We start from the raw sequence: 20,800 nt of genomic DNA on the forward strand, positions 1-20,800 counted from the left end.
CATCAAAGGTTGAGCATCACAAGAGAAAGTTTACTTTAGAAATAAGTAAGTTTGACAAAAAAAGCAACAATCTAGACCCACCTATGGACTTATAACAGGGCACAGTCACCAGGCACTCCTCTTTGATGTGGGGTTTGGTGGTGGGGTTACAACCTCCAGCATGGAGTCCTCTGTGATCGATGCATAACACCACCCTGTAGCGCAGACCCTGACCACAGGTCACCGTGCACTGGTGGTGACAGGACAGTTCAGGAGATATAGTCTATGAATCACTGAATAACTGACAATCATTTTCACACACGGATAGGAGAGAGTGTTAAGTCGTACTCCTACGGTTACATCTCTTTGCTTGTGTTTGACAGAAAGCCCTTGACTCAAGGAAAGTAAAGAAAGAGACCTTCCAAAATCCCTGCAGCTCTCTGCTCAGGAGTGAACTTTGTGTATCCGCTGCCAAAACAAGCATTTAAAAGGCAAGTTCACAAGGAAGAATGTACTAGGTAAACAGCATCCTGGGTTTTCAGAGGGCCACACATTTGACTCCTTGCGCCTCTGCTTGTGCCTGTATAACTGGCGAGGCTGAAAAAAATCCCCACGAGGAAGTTCTCCGGGATATTTATGGTTAATGTAACAGCAACTCTGCCAAATAAGTAAGCTAACCAGGAGTGTTAGATGATCCAGAAGCACCACACCGATAAGCCGGATGTTTTTGGCAAAGAGAGTTTTCAGAATACGTGCTGTTGACTTTGGGGTTTTAATTAAAGCAGTGCTACTCAGAGTCACACAGTAAGGTTGTGTTTGAACTTAAGCAGTTGCAAGTGTTCCTGTCACGTTAGAAAATGCTGACGGATACCCGAAGAGACGACAAAATCACAGGTCTGGTTGTCCGTGGAGTATATTTTTGTTTCTCAACAAGACGATTAATCATACTTTTTTTTACTTCTTCTAACTCCACAGGTTAATTAAGACCCACTGTGGGGGTTCACAGACTGACTTCACCAGGTGGTATAACAGCTACAGAACACCGAGACACATCTATTTACATTTGGTTACTAGACATTTCTAGCTGAACTTTCTAAACATGTCTAGTTTTGTGGCGCTTTACACCGCCTCGCAAAAGAACAACTGAAATCAATTAAGGCTCAGCGTGACCTTTGAATTTCCCTTTCTTGGCCATATATTTGTTGTGTGAAAATAATAATCTATGATAAGAATTCATAAATACTTTAAAGATAAATGTCCAAAAGACAGAATTTAAAAAAGGGCACCTACGGGGGACCACTCCTGTGCCAGCCAGGTGGGGCAATCGAAGGTGTTGCAGGGCTGCAGGATAGCTGTCTTGGGGGAGTAGAGACACTTCCACTCCTCAGCGGTAGTGATGACACCCTGCATGTCTTCCTCCACACAGGATACTGAGCGACTCTGGATGCCCCCGCCGCAGGAGGTGGAGCAGGCGGTCCACGGACTGCTCTCCCATCTGACATCAGAAAAGCTCAGTCAGGAAGTCACTCATGGGGACTGGTAAATGTTAGAATTTGTGTTGCTGTGTCACTATTTCACCTCACAGTTGCGAATACATACCGAGGCAGGGGTTGGTACAGGTCATACGGCATAATTTGCTTGTAGCCTTCACTAAAAGGGAGAATCGATTACGGAAATGAGGATTTAGAATTATACAAGCTGCTGTTGACTTATCGTGAACATGGAGTTCAAATTGTTTCGTTGTTTTTAAAGAGGTTTGTCTCTCACCTGGCCAGGCAGGGGTCCATGTTGCACTCCTGGAGTTTGGGTTTAGGTTTGACGTTCTCTGGGTAATAATGGCAGTACTGATCCACAACCACCCGGCTACTCCTGAGGTCAAAGCACTCTGCTGAGGTTAGCTGGTACCCTACAGACAAAAAAAAAGTCAGTGTATCACAGCTTTCTTGGTACTTAGTCCACAATGTGAGCAGTGCACCTCCATGTTTACCTCCACCACACATGACGGAGCAAGGGAAGAAGTCGGTCTCTCTCCAGCGGTGGATGATGGGCTGGTAGTAGATGTACTGGACCACACTGTCTGCTCCACTGGCAAACTGCACCTACGGAAACAGTGTTCATGGTGTGACCACTACATCTTTTTACTACTATGCTCTTCAGCAGGGCTTTCATTTCATCATAATACGCCTGAAGGAGGATGAATGCAACCAAAATGAGTTGAACGAATAGTTTGACATTTCGGGAAATGCACTAAAGTGTTAGTCCCACGTCATTGTGTGTTTCGACTGGGTGAGGAAATAAAACATTGTTGACACGCAGCTGCAATTTCTGGTTTAACAGAGCCCTTTATGAACTGCAGCCAAGCTCGTCAGCAGCTGAGTAACACAGCAACGGCCCGTCGTTATCTGATATATAGCTACATGTAGATAGTGTCATGTTTGGTGTGGGTTTGTGTCGGAGTCTTTCCGCCCCCTAGTGGCCAATGCAGCTTCCATATGCATCAAGAAAATAAAATGGCAGGTTTTAGCAGGATAAGAAATGTCTTTATTAAATAAAGAACACAGACTGTAGCTATAGAAATTAGGCCATTCGCGTCACATGTTTTGTGTGTGTGTTTTGTTAAGGACATTTTATACAGTGTCCTAAATATTTCAGCAACATTTTTTCTTCTAACCTCATGCTTCTCAACCATATTGAAAAAAATTGCCCAAAGCCAGATTATACCTTCAGCACATATAAGTCGAACTCCGCTGCCACTCACTCACATGTTTACAGTGGAGAGACACTGTCTGGCAACTTTTTATTGTGATTTTCCATTCGTCCAAATTTTTTCCAGCGCTGCGATATGAATTGGCTGTTTGCCTCATAACAGATTAGAAAATGATGCATTTATAGCCTCTCAGATTTGTGTGTTTATGAGGGGGGAAGTTTTCACAGGCGTTTCCCTGTCCGCGGCCTGTATGGTTTTTAATGTCCACTCACTGGCCCTGGTCTGAGAATGTAAGTGTGTGTGCGTGTGTGTAACACCTACACATACACACAAAATGTATGCTCCACTACTGTATTTATGAAGTGAATTTATGTTGTGTTATGTTTTAGGACCGACATTCCACCATGAATCAAATACAAGTTTCAGAAATTTAAGTTGAGGGAAACTGAAGAGTCAGGTGATACTACACAAAGTAAACTGAATGAAAATATTGAGTGGAGCAGCTTTAAGTCACTTGAATCGATGTATCTATGCTCTTACTTTGACTGTGAAGTCGGCTCCAAGGGGGCCGATGATTCTCAGGACCTCCTTATCCGAAAGTTTCTGGTAGTCCAAGGTGGTGTTCTCCAGGTGGTATTGCCCTGACTTATCCAAGATCAGCTCATCTTTAACCCCTTGTAGAGTCTTACTCTCCACGTCTAAAGAAGAAATAAAGCAGATAGCTAAAGCACAATGGACACATCAGTCCCAATAGTATCCACAAAATTCTAAATCTGTCTATGATAAATGATAGTCAGAATTTCTTGTCTACATTTTTCATCATTATCGTGTCGAGTGGAATGAAACATTAAATAAAAGAAGATGCGATTAAAATGGCGAGACACTGAAAGGATGACTTTCATTTATCACAGACCCTCCGTCAGATCTAGTTCCATAAAGAACGTCGACTGGCTGCTGCGTTTGCAGGCAAACAGACTCTCTTTGTCACCGCGACAGGGTATAAGGTAGGTTTTAAGCAAGCTTTTCCACTGTTTGACCTCACTTCAACCCTGGCCTAACAGGGTCAGCGTAGGCAATTTAAACAAAAACAATGGGGGAAACGCAGGAACAAGCAGTAACCAGCAGCAGCCATCATGTGCGGACAGATGGTTACAATTTAAATGCACCGTGGCCAAAAAGAACGGGGGAAATATTTCATGAAATATGAAATATTCGTCCATTCAGAAAAAGAACCTCTTTCGGCCTGGCTCGGGAAACAATCTGTCAACTAAAACGTGGAGCAAAGGATAGGTAAAGGGAGATGGACCATTTTGTTATCGATTTGATCCAGTAGGGAGTTTGATGCCAGTACTTTTACATCAGTGATATTTGCTGGAAGCCTTAAACCTTCTCAGAGCCAGGGCAGAGGGGAGACATAAGTACCTCCCCTGTTTATTCTGCCCTGAGCTACTTTTATCACCAGTATTTATGAGAGGGCCTAAAATACAATATATTTTAGAATAAAAGGTTAATTTTAGTTTGTTATTTGGGTGAGATATTCATTACAAAATGTCAAGCAAGTATAACACATATAATGAAAAAGTAATATTGTTGTTGAATCACAAGTCTTTAAAACATAACATGACCTGCAGTAGAACTCCCAGAGCACATTCAGAATACTTGTGTTTAATGTGCAGGTATTTGGAAATAAGAAACACTGCCAAATATAAATATCATGTCCAACTGTTTGGGATGGAAGGGCACCCTAGACCTACCAGGACTTACACAAGTGATCCGGGCCTTTCAGGACTAGACGTACATGACGACTCTTATAGGGGACGGCAACAACTGTGTCCTCAGCTTCAGAGAGACAGAAGACAAAGAGAGGAAAATAGCATACAGTATCGATCAATACTTATAGGAATGCAATAAAGTCATTGACATTGTTTTTGCGTCAGTCAATAAAACACAATACAGTAATTGTAATTTATATTAATTCAAATAATATTGCAAATTAATTTGAACAGAAGAATCACATTACTCCAGTGATTTTAGCATTGCACTTCCATCAAGTCGGGGGACTTGCGAGTCTCTCTGATGATGTATAAAAAAAACTGATGACATCACTATTACTTTATCAGGGATTATTCTTTTCAGACTTGACAACATCACTGTATTCAATTTAAACAAACTAGATCGAACTAGGATGAACATTTACTTTTTCCTGAAGCATGCTGGGATTTGTAGTGTCCCCGCACCAGTCTGCAAGATGAACCATCTCCATTGCAGACACCGCAGTTGTCCTCCTTTGCTGTGCTCCCCAACTCATGATCACATCCTACAATCTATAATACATAGACAAATACATGAACATAAACATTCCCCCAGCATTGTACAGCAACCGGATTTCAAATTTTCAATTAAGATGCTCTGCAAAAAAAAAAATAAAATGAAAAGAAAAGAGGAAGAAAAATTGGACAAGTACTCATGTTGGTTTCTTTAGACCTTTAAAAGTGAGTTTATTTAAGAAAATGTATTCCTTCATACCAAGTAAATGTTATAATCAATTGATCAAAGCAACCCTCTGGGTTCTTCCAGATTCATACCAGATCTATTGTTTTGTATTTCTAAGATAGCATGACGTATCCCCTGGGAGTTGATCATGAGTTTTTCCAAAAATGTTCCCCAATGTTTTTTATCAAACATTATCTGCAACCATCCGTAGTTGATTGATGGAGTTTTCTGCGATTTCTGTCGGTAAGACGAAACCAAAACCGCAGCGTGATTCTAAACATGGCAAGAGAGTCAATTCAAATCCTTTGCGTGTCTTTGCAGACACACAACGCCTTGGGAAGTAATTTCATTCAAGCGGAAAAAAATGCGTTGTAAAGTATTTCCTGGACTGTCAGTCAAAGGCCCCCAATCTCAAATATTACTCTCAATGGGACTTCATTTGTAAAGCAGATGGCATATGACGTTGTAACTCAATCTTCCATAGGTTTTTTGGATTATTTACTTTTTGGCTCTTGAATCCAAATACACTGTAATGTACGTAACATGTGAGCCAGTAAATATATTGTTGTGTTTTGTTGATTATTAAACAAAATATATTCTAATTTAGAAGGAAATTCGCTTTTACGGGCGTATATGGTCGAGATTTTCTATGATTTTCTCAATTCGGAGATTGGAAGTCACCAATTCCTTCACTGGCGCTTACAGTTTTGGGCAAAATAAGTGTTTTGTATTCTATACGTGTATCCATTTGTATTCTATATTCAACTGGATACATCCAAAGAATCGTATCTGCAAAAAAAGACTAAATATTTTGAGTCTACAGGTCTATATTTGGCTTCATATGATAGATAAATTATAAGAAATAAACAATAAAGCTCTCGAATTCTTTCTCCTACCTGGCAGACTCCGCTGATACACATGTCCAAGGACTCGGTGTAACAGCGTGTCCCGTCCAGCACCTTGGGCGCCAGCTCCATCACAAGGCCCGAGCCCTTGGCTTTGCACTTGAGAGCGCAGGGGTTGTCCGGGTCATTGTACACAGGCAGCCACTCGTGGTACTGACCCTGGTATCGCACGTCCGCATGAGCTGAACACTGCTGAGCACGGAAATCACCTGCATCTGGAGGGCAATCCTGAGGGTCAGAAAGACATTTAGCCATATTTCTACAATTAATGCGAGGCACAGCACTATTGTAAATTGATGTGGTGGAAGGATTGCTGAAACTCAACATTGTGATCGTGATCATTAAATTAGAGCTGAACTAGTTTAATGACACCCTCCCCCCACATAACTTCTCACTTGCTCTGTAACAATAGGATCCTAAATCACTAAATTCCACCTCTTACCATAAACATTAATCATATTTGCACAGTTCCACCACACAGAATTCTCAATCACAACTTGCTCAGTTTAATTCAATTAGAAAAACACATGACAGCCCTACTGATATCCATTACATAAAGATGAGCTCCCTGAACTTACCACATTACTGCATGTGCGATATTTGATATTCTGCCCTTCACAGGTCCTGCGGAAGGATTAGAAATGAACATGTGGGTGAGGTAGTAAATGATAAAAACAAACCACAATGCACACCAATAATCTTTGCCCGAGGCAGCTGGTATTCCAACCGTTGACTGATCGTTTTTTGGGAATTGCAGAGCAGTGATTGTGACAGTGATTAATTCACACAATGTGACGACACATAAATACAAGGCGAGTTAACTGATAACAGATCAAACTAAAATTACAAAGAAGTAGGTTTGGTTACTGTAATAAAGCCATTATTCTTTTGGATAAAACAGGAAAAATGAAAACTTCATGAAATGGAGGGGGCAAAAAGATAAATAGGAAAAAATAACAACAACAATAATTCTCATTTGTCTTTGTGATCGGTCTTTAAAGAAACCATTGCTTTATAAACCAGCAGTACTGCACATGCATTAGTAAAGCAGACACAGTAGAGCCCTCCGAGCTGTGTCTGCTGAACAGATTGAAGCAGTTTGAATCAAGACTCTCTGCATGACAGTCTGCAGTGTCTTCGCCCCAAATTATAGAGCTAACCACTTATTGAAAATTAGGATTCCTTTGTGCTTTGATGCTGAGTTATGATGAACTATTGATGGTGACTATGATAGGGCAATTATTCAAGACCCCAGCGGGAGCTAATCAAAGGATATTCTTTTGAGTTTGGGAACTTAAGAGGAATTCCAGTGTCATCGGCCCTTAGCTAATCTGGAATCATGATTGGAGGCAACATCGCAGAGTTTGGACTCACGGATGGACGAGGGCTCAAGGATTTTTAACAATATTATTCCAGAGAGCCGAGGGAGTGGATGTGAAGTGCGTGGCATGGCAAGAACATTAGACCCTGTGATGTACCCAGACAGTCCCTTCTGCCAAGCCAAACAGGTCATAGGGCTTGGACCCAAACAAGAGACTTTCAAAGACCAAGAGTTGAGAGACAGGTACCAAAGATCTGGATCAGTAGGACGAGCTATATATAAACTTTAACGTTAAAAAAAAAGAGGCAACGGGAATTAAATGAATCTCCATTTTCATTTCCTCTCGACTTTGGAAGCTACAAAGTGGAGGCTAAGCAGAAGGAGGGCTGGGGCTACACATTCATCATGGCGTCATCATAGGTTGGGGAAAAACGACTCGAGCACACAACGCATAACTCACAGGCTATGACCCTGCTCTGTACTGCCAAATATGCACAAAAGACACAAAGACAGTACAGAGAGTTTGCTCATCAGCTAAAACTACCATGTGGCATGCCAATGACATCCTCAGACAACAAAGGAACTCAAATCTGTTGTAACCATGAAAAATCTTAAAATATTGGATATGCAGTCAAATTCGCTTGGCTCATAATGCCCATATATATATATATATATATATATATATATATATATATATATGTCATCAACTCTTCTCGTTAGATTGAAAGTAATTGCAACCAGCGTTCCATAACCTTTGCCATAAGATTGATACACTTGAGGCGAGCGGGCACATGAAAATGTGGAGATGGTAATGGCTGAAATATGCTTTTATACTGTGAGCTCTGCTCTTGATCAATTTAGGAAATTGAGAGCAGTCAGGCCATCAAAGAAAGGTAACATGAGTTTGAGAAAGATGAAGCCACAGCAGAAAAGGGGTCTACTTCTTTCCTTTGTCAGTCAGTCAGTACAACTTTTTAGTCCACAGCGAGATGTCTCGGCGACTATTAACCCAGATTTTATTGAAATTTGGATGATATGACCATGGTTCCCAGAGGATGAATCCTATGGGCTTTAACGATCCTCTGAACTTTCATCTAGCACCACCAGCACATCAAAGTTTTAACTTATCCACAAGATGGATTGGAACAAAATTTCATACGTAAATTCCCAGATCCCAGATGACGTATCCTAGTGAAGAACTGACATACTAGAGCCGAAATATATCAAGAAGTAATTAGATGGAACGACAATTGGAACTGACATGGCCCCCTCTGAATTTCTACATTTCAAAATGTAAAATGATTTTGGATTCTGCAAACACAGATTGTTGTTGTTGGTTCTAACATGGGCTCAGTCTCACTGTAGAGAAGCTCGCTGTTTTTAGCACAGAGGGTGGTCCCCCATTCTGTGAAGTAGCAGACGTAATCAAGGTGCCAGGCCAAAGTTAATTAGAGCAACTTAATTAGTCATTGCCTTGAAGAAAAATTCACTTTTAATGATAGACTTTAAACACAGCTGTGGCATGGCTTTGGTGAAATACCAAAATGCCACAGTCATTTAATGCCACAGCCTATAATTTCAGCTAATCAGTGACCCAATTAAGAGTAAAAACATCCTTATCAGCAGTGAGAAGTTATTTGCAACTCCACTGAACTTGTTCCTTGTCCCTAGGACTGCTTATCTTTATTCGCTTATCAATGGGGTTCATGACTCTTTCAATTATTTTAACAAAGTCAAAATAAAGTCAAGGCTAGCCTCTTTTTATCAAAATAAATGACAAAAAAAAAAACCTCACTGACGTTTCTGCCAACCACGAGCCTCCTAAAACAAAATTGAGCGGCGCTTTCTCTTGCCCGCGACACTCAATCCATATGTCCACACATGCTTCAAAATGCTGTTAATAATGGAGATTGTGATCAAGTGAAGGGACTAATGTGGGCCGGGCGATCTGTGTTTAGTCTGTACTCTCCATGTGCCCTTTTGGGACATTGTCTAACTCCTGTGCGTTTCTGCATTAGCATCAGGTCCCTACTTGTGTGTGAGCGTGTGCGTGTGTTTAAAGGTCAGGAAGTTGGAGTGGTTTGGAGGGTGTTAGAGGCCCGTTTCCAGCCTCTCTTTCCAAAGAGTCACACAAACATACACACACACACAAGGGGCCTTGTGTTGTGCTTTTTAATGACGCCGTTTGATCTGCCACCCGGTTCCTGGCTCCTGCTCTGTCATTCCCACGCAACAGCAGGCTGAGGTGGGACGGAGAGTCCTGCCATTACCTCAAGAAGCCCCTACGTTACTGCCACTGCCAAAGGACATACGAGTTTGTAAACATACCCGCCAGGACTTACATGAGCATGTATCTCCCCACACACACACACACACACACACACACACACACACACACACACACACAGCCTACAGCCCATATGGAGCTCAAACCCCAAACACCTCTTAACACGTCAATTGCTTTTACAGTCAGTAGCATTCTGGGGTGTGCCTGACCACAGAATTCTGGGCAAGCCGAGAGAAATGGCTGCTGCTGATATCATCAAATGAACTCCTCAAAAAGCTGTTGACCTCAATGTTTACAGTGCAGCACATGGGGGGTCTGGCACTTTGAGTTTGAGGTTTCGACGGCCTGAAGCTTTTTAGCCTGGCTTCCCAGCATTAGTGCGGACAGAGTCATGGTTATTCAGAGTACATCTCCATTGTGACCTCAGGTATGATCGGCCCTGTTTTGTCAGTGTGTCTTTGGACAGATTGTAATGTTTTATGATCTCGCTGGCTGCTCCTGGAGCTCCCCCCCCTGAAGCCCCATACAGTGAAACAGAGGTGAGTTTGGCAGCAAAGCTCACTGGCTACTTTAGTAAGAGAGCAATGCATTCGGGGAACTGTAAAATAGAGGAATGCAGTGAAGTCACCCTGCAGTTATTTCCCACTCTATAAATGTGACAGCATTGCTATGGAAAACATACCCTCTCGTTCCGTCTTTCTCCTTTTTTTTTTTCCTCTCTCTCTTGTTCCTCAAATCCATTTGTAATTGACCACTTTGCCCAGTACACTTGGCTTCGAGCTTTAATCTTGAAGCCCACAGGGTTAGCTTGAAGCCTAACCAACCGGGTGACTTTGGCAACAGGATGAAAGGACCGAGAGGTCCAAAGTGCAAGTTCCAGGTTCGTCCCGAGACTTAAGCCGAGATGATGAGCAGTGGGAATCCAACCAATGTGGGTTCATTGCTTGCAGAGCCCAAAGTCCATCACAGAAAACACTTACTAAAAGTGACATGTATCGATTGTTATGCTTACATTAGTTAAGAGACGTTACAAAAAATCGGAAACCTATTGTCACGGATGAATTCATGAATCAGGCTCTTATGGCCGTCTATACAGTTTTAGAAAGGTGGATGGGCAAGTGATCTCAGGTGACCCCTCAGGGCTATTTAACATTCACATGTATTTTGAGCGCTTCCATTCCAGCCCATGGGAATGGAGCAATTGGTGAGATTTAATCACACTATTAGGGACGCTGTCTGGATTTATTTGGCAGAATGACCGCGAGCAACAGAAAAAGAGCACCCTCCCCTCCCCCCCTCCTGCTTCCCACTCTTGAATCTTAAAGCCATGATATGGCACTTTAATGGAAACCAGTCCAACCCCAGTCAGGACTTTGCTCTTTAAAAGATGAGATTACCTCGGATAGTGTTTGAACACACGCTTACAAATATTACATAGCATCATCCTTTGAGTACTGCAGTCGTAAATTTCAATGTATTACGTATGTCTCTGGTTCTAATAATAGCAATTCGTGGGAGACAATTAGAAATTTTACCAGTAAAAAAATAATCACTGAGAATACTTTATGGTAGGTTCTATGGGATAAGGGTCAAGGGGACTCCAAAAACGGATACATTTTGGCCAGATATTACACATTACAACTTTAAATACTGATAATTAAGGCAGACAATGTTGAAATAAGTTGTTGTTTGTTCATAAGCCATTTCATTTTCAGAAATCTATGCTTCCTCACAGTACATGTAGTTTCAGACCAACTCCGATCAATGCATCAGATCGTGGCCATATTTTCCATGCAGCACCCCTATCTCAAATATGCGATGTTGTAGGCATTAGCAGGAAATGTGTTGTACCTCATATTGCAGTATGGAAAAACACGAGCATAACCCATGGTGTTGCCCACTACATCGTCACACAGAGTTTATATCAGGCTTTAGGGTGAGAAGTGGCTGATAGGCGGCCTTACTTGGAACTGAGGCATCGTCTGAGGGAGTATGAGGCGCCTCCTGCACAGGTCCGGGAGCATTCACTCCATGAGCCCCAGGCGTCCCACAGAGTGTCTCTGTCCTCTTCTGAACGGGCCGTCCGCGAGCTCTACACACCAGGAAAGGAGACATGACTTGAGCAGAAGCGAAGGAGGAAGTGAAGAGTTTGTGCACACGAGTGATCTGTCACGGACATCCTTGTGCAGTTTCCAGTCCATCCATTCAAACCAATGCTACGTTGTCTTTATGTTAAATCGTTCGTCTTGATATCTGCCGAGACCCAACCGAACATTACAACATCATAAAACTGAGTTATGCTCTCCTCGTCTCCCTTTTGCCATGGGATGCATAATCTCCAGTCATATGACTTGTGGCCTCCTCTGTTTAAGCAGATTGTCTTGCAGAGCACACAAATAAAAGCCAAAACTGCTCGTTGAGAAGCTGAACTAAATTTCAGGAGCAGCGGAAAACGAAACACAAGTGCATGTGACAGGATGAGAGAGCCTGCAATGGAAGTAATCAAAAGCTCTTTTACCCTTTGCATATCTCAAGTGTCTGAGTCATCCTTTATATGATGAACTGTTAGTCCTGTCCTAAACTTCGTGCTTCGCGTGTGTGCGTCTCCCTCTGTTAATTGCGTCGTGCTGTATTTGGCAGCGGAGACAGGGATATTATTGCGTGATCCAATGTCAATATTATGAGGATAAATTTTGCGACTGCAAGGACAATGCATGCATCTCAGATGTAGAGTGACAGCCAAAAAGTAAAGTCCTCCCCACCCCTCTATATTACACTCTTTTAACTCCTTTGCCCTACAAGGCCTTTCATATTTTCAGATTAGATTTGACTGGGCTGACTCACCTAGACAAGGTGTTTATTTGTAACGCTGGCACTGGCATCTGATGTGGATCATCTACTGCTCCACATGAGTTATGTTTCTTTGTCTTGGCTTTACTCAGCAGCATAGATCTCAGCAGCCTATAGCTCTTCTCAATGCCCTTTGCAGGTCTGACTGAATGAAGTCCGAGAGCTACGTTATAGGCTCAGATTGTATGAAAAAGGAAAATAGATTACTTTTGCTGTCTAGAACAGGGGCAGCTTAGCAAAAACAACCGGTTCTATACCTGTTGAATGGATGAAAACCTGGAAAATGAGAAGAAGAAAAAAAGACTTGGAACTTGGAACCGACGCTGGGACAAATCATCCACCTCCTATGGCAGCAAGAATTTGGTTTAAAAGACTAGAGGTGCAAACACATTCAATGAAAATAATATGCCATTCAACAGAGGCTTTGATGGCATTGAAAAGGAATAGATGGATGTGAGAACAAATTATAATTTTTTCCACAGTAACCTGAAAACGTAGGCTTTTGTGCTCTTTAGACAGCCTCCCACCACGGGATCTTTACACCATCACGATGGCCGTTTAAGCTGACACATCCCGCAGAGCTTTTGACTTAAAAATCCCAAATCCCGTAGATTAGGAATGAAATGTGAGGGACAACAAGCCCACTTACCCTGAACGCCCTGAATAAGGCCGGGACTATGCGAACTTTATGTGTAACACCTGCTCTTTATGCCCACTGAGCTGACAAAGGGTTTACAGTGAATGTCCCAGCTTGCACTTGAGATACACAGACTCGAGATTCGAGAGGAAAAACTCAGGATACGCCAAGTTATTTTGACCTCTTTGGCCCCTTTTCCCCAACAGAATGGCATTGTGCCTCATGTACAAACATGAATGGATCTTGCAGAGGAAAGTAGATACAAGGTAATAATACTGCCTTGATTATTTTCTTTGGGTCGCAGTACGCTGCAGAGCAGGGTGGTGGGTTTACATTATTAAAAGTGCGTGGGGACTGATATAAATGGCTGTCAGTGCCGATGACGCCTGAGGAACAGCAGAGGAGAACGGCAAGACCTAAACACGCAGGCAACGGAGCATGCGGCCAAACATATCGGCGGTGGCACTACTTTCTGCAGGCGCCAACTATTCCAATGTTTGGATCCACAGTAAATAAACACAGGCTGTGCTCTGGGCAGCCGGTTAGCACACCACCTCAATCCTCCTTTGAAAAGCAATCAGTGAATTTTACACTCAATTACGGCTCGGAGCTGTGTGTTGCGAAGCCAAGAGAGCCGGAGGCATAACAAGGCTGGTGAAGAAGGAGGAGGGGAGGTAGATGAAGGGACAGAGGAATGGAGATGAGGAGGTTGTTTGGCTGACTGTGCTGCTATTGTTCTCAATGAAGGCGGAGGAACACGGGGCTCCGCAAGTCAGACGGCCGCCCTGCTGGGATTTGGATCCAATAATCAAAAGGCTCGAATATCTACTTGGAGCCTTCCGAGCCGTCCATCGCTGCACGTCCCACCTCTCCTGCTCTGATCCCTCCAGGGTTTTATTTGCACCGTTAACGGCACCAATTTACACAACAAAGCATTGTGACACCTTTTTATCTCCGGCTCTTTTACTATTTGGATAAACGGAGCAAAACATATGACCACAACGCCCCCGTGGCTGTCACCCACTTAATGTTTTCACATCTAGTGGAGGAGAGGAAAGTAGAGTATGATAAAAGACTTGTGATCTCCACATTATGTTATTCTGATGGACAGATTCTATTTAAGTCACCTGTCAGCAGCTGAGACTTAGGGCAGTTTTCCTTGAAGATGGAAAACTCCTCAACAGGGGAAAGAAACCAGACTCTGGTTCCTTCTTTTTTTTGCAGACTGTGTCAATAAGCATACGATGGCCTTTTCAGTCGGCAAGACATACGATATTTGCACATCTGCTGAATCCCTTGTCGTCTGATCCACGCTGCACGGCACTGTACTCGCCGCCATGCCGCCAGGAAAGCAGTCACTGTAATGTAACAGAGGAGGACTAACCTCAGACAAAACAGCTCGCATGACGAGTCAACTGTTGTGCCTTAGATCACAAACACAGAATGGGGACTTTTTAGCAGCAGGAGCAAATAAGACACGTCAGGTCACGCTAACTGCCTTGTTAAAAGACACTGCCGAAAGGACTCCAGGATCTGGAGAGTGCATTTCTACCGCAGATGTCACAAAATACATGCATACACACAGCAATCTATTAGAACACATGCTTTCTGAATGATTTACTTGATGTGACAAGTTTTAAGGCTTAATAGACAAAAAAAAAAATATCACAGAACAAGTTTTTTCCAAGATGAACATTTAGGGAACAAAAAGCAAACATTACAGTACCAGGATAAGTAGAGCTGTCACCAGTAGCTTGCAAGATAAAAAACCTTGCTCCATGCCTTTTCAAAGTGTGTGAGTCACTCACTCCAGTTCTGAGTGTGTGTTTGTTTGTATGTAAAAGTGTGTGATGCCCTCCTCTCCGGGTCACTCTGGTGTCCTGTCTGTCTGCCTGCCGTCTCCTCTCTGACTCGCTCCTGTTCTTCCTCAGGAATAAGGGGAGGGAAGGAGGACTTGGAGTGTGCGTCTGTGTTTTTGTGCGGGTGAATGTGGGGGGGGGGGGGGGGGGGGGGGATCCGAGACCCTGCGAATCCTTCAGGTCTGGCACACTATTCAATCAATAAATGGGCCTCAGTCAAGCGTGCTAGTTCAAATAAGGAGCTGGGCCAGCTGCAACTTCACAACTTCACACGTTTGCATGTGTGTGAGTCTGTGTGTGTGTGTGTGTGTGTGTGTGTGTGTGTGTCAGAGTCGGAATAATGGCAGACAGACAACAATTGTAAACCAATTTTCTTCCCCCTTTGATTCTTTCCATTTCATCGTCTAATTACTCAAATTTCTGCCTCTTATATGTATCCCCTTTTTTTTCCCCTCCCTGCTTGCCTCTCTCTCTCATTTTATTGCGCTCATGCTGCTGTTTCTCATTTCTTTTTAGCTCTGGACGGCATTGCTCAGTCTTCTGCCAGCGATGCGTTTTGGAAATGTCAAAAAATCTCATTAAAAAAATCTCATACAGAGCAAGCTAATCTGCTAGCACGTTTTGCATGTGGGTTTGACAATGTCGTTTTTTGATTATCTTTAGAAAAAACAAACCCAAAATGTACACGGATATGCTGACTCCAAACACAAATAGACACGTTTAGGAGCATGTCCGTCTCCTGACTGTGTTTTGCTTCACAAGGACTTGCATGCGAGATCCCCATGCAAATCCGATGACATAGTCTGGTCACTGAAGCTATCGGGGTAGACTTCTCAGCCATGGTGACTTTTTTTCTATTTCTTTATGAGCCAAAGGTCTACTTCAATAGAGCCTTTCATAACATCTGGCAGTTAAAGCCAGTGAACATTTGCACTGTGGAGGTGGGGAACAAGCCAGGTGTCCCCTGGAGGGACAATACCTCTGGTTATAGAGGGAAAACAACCAGCAAGATGGACAGCTCTTGGCGCAGAGGGAATATACTATACGCTGAGTAACTTTCCAGTTTTAACTTTCCAAATGGCAAGGCGCAAAAACAAAAAAAGGCTTAAAGAGAAAGTTAAAAAACATATAGAGCAGTCAGTGTCGGTGCCAACCCTACGGTGCCCCCTTGATGTGACTCACAAGGTAGCAGGCTATCATTCAGGAATTCAAATCCTGACGTTCCAAAGACAATAGAAACCCTGTGCGCTTCAAATCAAGACTTCAAATGCACCTCCCAATCAAACACCAAATCAAAAACCACATAATTGGTATCAATTAAGGCCGCGGGGAATGTGCAGCACTCTAGAGCAAATAGTCAGCAAACCCCAATCACAACATCGGAGCGGATGTCTCGACACTTTACCAGTATACACACACACACACACACACACACACACACACACACACACACACACATTTTTTTATACTCGAGTTATACACAGCAAACCAGTCTTGAAGTCTTAACTTTCTACTAACAGTATGGGACTTGGCTTGTTTGACTTGGTAGTGGGGGATGTCTGTACTTTCTGCGAATTGGGGAATTCTCCACACACACACACACACACACACACACAGCTATCCATTTAACACCGGTGTATTTTGTGATGCCAGCAGGGAGGGAAGCGGACGTGCACGTTTTCACAGGGTCCACACAGAAATCATATCTCCTTGCACCCTTAATCCATAACCTTCTGATATTTGCTTTCAGAAGAAATCCTTCTCAGATTTGCAAACGTATGACTACAGAAAATAAACCGTGGCATCAATGATGTGCCCAGATTTTAAAACCAAACACCAGAAGAGGAAATTAACATGTTTGACTGACACTCACTTGGAGCCAGTTCTCTACCACAACATTGCTGGAGATGTCTCCTCACAGTTTAAACAATAATCAATGAAGATGATGAGGTGAGAAAAAAAACGATAGAGCGCATTGTTATTTTACACAAGGGCAGGCTTGGGTATTAGGTTGCATGAGGGAAGCGTGCAAGTGGTTCAGAACATCTGATTGTCCACAGACAGACGCTCTCACACCCTATTTTTGTAGATGTGGCCATCGTTTCAATCGGTTACGATAACATTGTACTCCCTTAAGTAATCGCTGCAATCTGGGAACACGGCAAAATCACTTCAACAAAGTCCTACAGGGCAAGAAAGAGGAGCTACCAAAATAACAATCCCTCACTGCATAGGAGACTCTCTAGTGGGGGCTACAACCTGCAAAGCAAGGGTCACATTGCATACAGGGGTAGCTCAGGTAGCACTACTGCTAGTGAGCTAACCTGCTAGCATGTTTTTTGCCAGTTGACCACTTTTGGCTGTTGTGTTAATGTTGTTTTACAGGATTTTACTGTTTTTTATAGTGAAAATTATGTTTATTGTGTTTCTACTTCTGTGGCATTGAGTGTCCTTTTCATTATGGTATTTCCTCAACAGAGCTAGTGAAAGTCTTTTTCTGGGTGTCAGACTGACACATTAAAAAGTATTTGAGGAAAACTTCTGTGATAATACAGCTGTAATACATAAATTGTAATGTATTTATTGAAAAATATGGTGAAGGTTACGTTTGCTTTGATCCCATTTGCACTGTTATCTCCATTTCATTGTCATTGATGCTGCTTACCTTTGTTCTACTTTGTTGTTCTGCTTTTTAGTTTATTTGTCTATTACTGTGTATGTGCGTTGAGAGCAATGGAACAACCTTAGTCAAATTCCTTGTATGTATACTCATACATGGCCAATAAAGCCGATTCTGATTTATATCACAGCGATAACTTACTGGAACAGTAAAACCTTGATATTTGATTGGCTGCTCATGTTTCTTGCCCCATCTGACTTCTTTGTCAGTGATGTCGCCATCTTATCAACATTGCTTACTCCCAGTGGGGTAGAAATACACTAGAAAAGGTCTCTCATGCAAAATAATATCATTGTAAACAGGCAATGTTTTTAGGTCTTGTAAAAGGTCACCAAGTAGACTTTCCAAGCAGCAGAAGTTTAACGGATCATTTCCTCTCCTCCTATGTGGAGGAGTGAAGGGTCAAATTAAAAGATTGCCGTATTACGAGGTGATGACCTGAGTTAACAGGCCCAGAGTTCTCAGAAAGAGAGACAAATGAAGCTAAAGTTACCAGGGACCCACATTAAGTTACACTCAAGAGCCCAGACCCTCGACTCCCACAAGGAGACTTAAACGGTTCGGTCGGTATAAAAGGTATAGCCTCCCACCAATGGCGTATGTGCTCCAGGCATGATTTACACCAAAGCCATTGTTTAAAAAGCTTTCTGTTCCACAGTATAAAATGTTTTACCAGGACAGTGATTTTACAACCTGCAGCTGAAAATCAACCACACTTTCCCATCCCCCCCAAAACCAGAGGATTAAAATAAAGATGTAATTCCCTGACAATCAGCTAAATCCAGATGGGAGGTCAGCTGCAAAAAGCAACTCAAATTAAGCAGCAGTAGTGCTTTCAAATACTCCCTAAATATTTTCTTTATTTCTCTTTGTCTTTAATGATTAGCATTAAGTGTTTCTTCCTTTTTTTTGGACTACTTGATCGTGATTATTTAATACTTGATATGGAACTCTGGTCAAAAGAAATGCTGGGTCTAAGTTACATGAGCAATATTTGGTTTCAGTATTTGGTGGTAATCTGAAGATGACAGGTTTACAGAGACATAAACACATCTTCTGAGGATACTGTGTCATGGCCGAGGTGGTAGGAAGAACAGTGCTGCAAGCGAGGCCATTTTAGGGATAAATAATGCGTTCAAGGGAACTACATACGCAAACTTGGCCTTTAAACGGACCAATCTCTGCTGGCACACAGTCCAGGAGATCTTCTGGCTGTAACTCCGCTGCAGCTCCGCAGAGGAAGACATTTGTTCTGCCTGGATATTGGTCCCAGAACCTTTTAAAGCATGAATGAAAACAAAATGATTTGTTTCTCACAATAGCAGCTGCATAATGAGGATCTTGTCAGCTTGCATAGGCCCGGAAACTCAGGTGACGTTGTTTTGGATGGCTCCCAGATGGTAGTTACAACATTTCAAATGGGGAATATACAGTATCATACATCTGCTATTTAAACAGAACAAATAATATACAGTAATGTTAACAATGACTGCAATATATATTGTAAATCAATGAAATTCATCTATAAATTGAGTTTTGTATAAGCTAAGACCTATCGGCTTCCTTTATCAGGTTTAAGGATCTAAAGCAACAATATCAGCTCTGTAAGGCTGTACAGTAATAGCATGTTGGTACTTTTTAGCTAAATACTCACAAGAGCATGCTAACATGTACACCGCTACAACGCTAACATGCTTATGCTTACCATGTTCACCATCTTACTGCGTGTTAGCATGCTAACGTTTGCTAATTAGCACTGAACGCAAAGTACAGCTGAGGTTAAGGGGCATGTCATTAGTTTTGCAGACATTAAATCACAAACCAAAATGAAATTTTGACATGAAAAGTCATGGGAACACCAAAGGAGAATGTGAGGAGAATGACATTCTGTTCAAAATTCATTGAAATCATCCTATACCTGATGTTTCCCTGATGTCCAAAGTGGTGGACCAATATTGTAAATTATTTCTTTGCAAGTAAGAGGTTAATAAGACACATCTGCTTTTTTCAAAAGGTCAACAAAAAATATAACTTATATATTTTAGAATTCACTGTGCTCTTTATAGTGACATTTTGAATAAGCCAGTAACCACAATCTGATCCCACCTGAGCGAGCCTCTAAAACTCCCACAATGCAGAGGAGGAATGGGGCACATAACTAAGAATCAGCAGTGACATTTACTGCTTCCTGAAACTGCGTTCGTAGGTTCTCAGCACCGAGCTTTTCCCATTAGCACATCCAGGAGAGCTCATATGTTTTAGCAGCTTTCTAGTGATCGAAAAGGGTAACTCCATCAGGGACTCCCACCACACCAACACTCCCCCCCAAATGCCTCTCTCTTTAACCTAACCACGGACACTGTGGCGTTTTTAAAGAGGCTATGACAGGAGGGGATGGGTATAATTTAGCTATGTAAAGCCACTGGAGTTGACTAAACTGGCCAGCCAAGGTGGTCTGGAGGGAAACGGGGAGCGTGGGACCCGCATCCAGATCTGGGCAGACACTAAGCACCATGGCGTATTTATGGACTCCGAGCCAGCATCAAGCTTGACTGATCCCCTGTGTTTCACAATGGAGACCATATTGCCATATCATCTGGATTTTATAGCTTTTCACAACAGTCCGCACTTAATTTTCTGAAAACACAAATCAACAAAACTAACCGACTGTAAAGCGGCATAAACAATATTTTTCCGTTAACATCGGAGTACGTGACTAACTTTTAGGTCAAGAGGGTGGCTCACAGTGATCAACCCATGGAGAATAATCACAAGGCTCTAAAAACCTACTGTCAACTACCTGCCTCGTAATGGCAAACAGTTAGCAACTAGCTAGTAAAGGCTGAGCGTTAGCAGCTAAAGAACCACACATTTCCCTCAGGAGTTGGTGAAGACCAAAACCGGGTCCAAATGAAAGACGAGGCTGCTAAAACATCTGCAGTGAGTTTAAACAGCCAGCTGTTTGCTACCATGTTAGCCATAACAATATAACACCACAACAACAATAGGTGATGGCATGTCAGACGTTGTGTTAACACTGCTGAATGAACACCATATCTGCACACCCTCTCTCTCCTGGCCA

At 42.5% G+C, this 20,800-nt stretch overlaps 1 protein-coding gene across 4 annotated transcripts in view; it reads right to left on the reverse strand.

The window, feature by feature from the left end:
* LOC116385509 (ADAMTS-like protein 1) overlaps positions 1 to 20,800 on the reverse strand; it is an 80,922-nt gene that overhangs the window by 13,438 nt on the left and 46,684 nt on the right. For 3 of the 4 annotated variants that reach the window (XM_031851027.1, XM_031851026.1, XM_031851029.1), the window contains exons 3-13: positions 11,657 to 11,784; positions 6,663 to 6,708; positions 6,076 to 6,312; positions 4,884 to 5,010; positions 4,451 to 4,525; positions 3,227 to 3,384; positions 1,967 to 2,078; positions 1,747 to 1,885; positions 1,579 to 1,629; positions 1,270 to 1,474; positions 82 to 229 (exon numbers count right to left, since the gene is read on the reverse strand). In XM_031851027.1, coding sequence (XP_031706887.1) covers positions 82 to 229; positions 1,270 to 1,474; positions 1,579 to 1,629; positions 1,747 to 1,885; positions 1,967 to 2,078; positions 3,227 to 3,384; positions 4,451 to 4,525; positions 4,884 to 5,010; positions 6,076 to 6,312; positions 6,663 to 6,708; positions 11,657 to 11,784 — 1,426 coding nt within the window. Of the gene's footprint in view, positions 1 to 81; positions 230 to 1,269; positions 1,475 to 1,578; positions 1,630 to 1,746; positions 1,886 to 1,966; positions 2,079 to 3,226; positions 3,385 to 4,450; positions 4,526 to 4,883; positions 5,011 to 6,075; positions 6,313 to 6,662; positions 6,709 to 11,656; positions 11,785 to 14,905; positions 15,077 to 20,800 lie in introns of those variants that run through there. The other variant, XM_031851028.1, reaches the window with a different exon arrangement.

Source organism: Anarrhichthys ocellatus, unplaced genomic scaffold (assembly GCF_004355925.1).
Source record: "Anarrhichthys ocellatus isolate YVR2014 unplaced genomic scaffold, GSC_Weel_1.0 scaffold11, whole genome shotgun sequence".
In the NCBI taxonomy this organism is placed as follows: Eukaryota; Metazoa; Chordata; class Actinopteri; order Perciformes; family Anarhichadidae; genus Anarrhichthys; species Anarrhichthys ocellatus.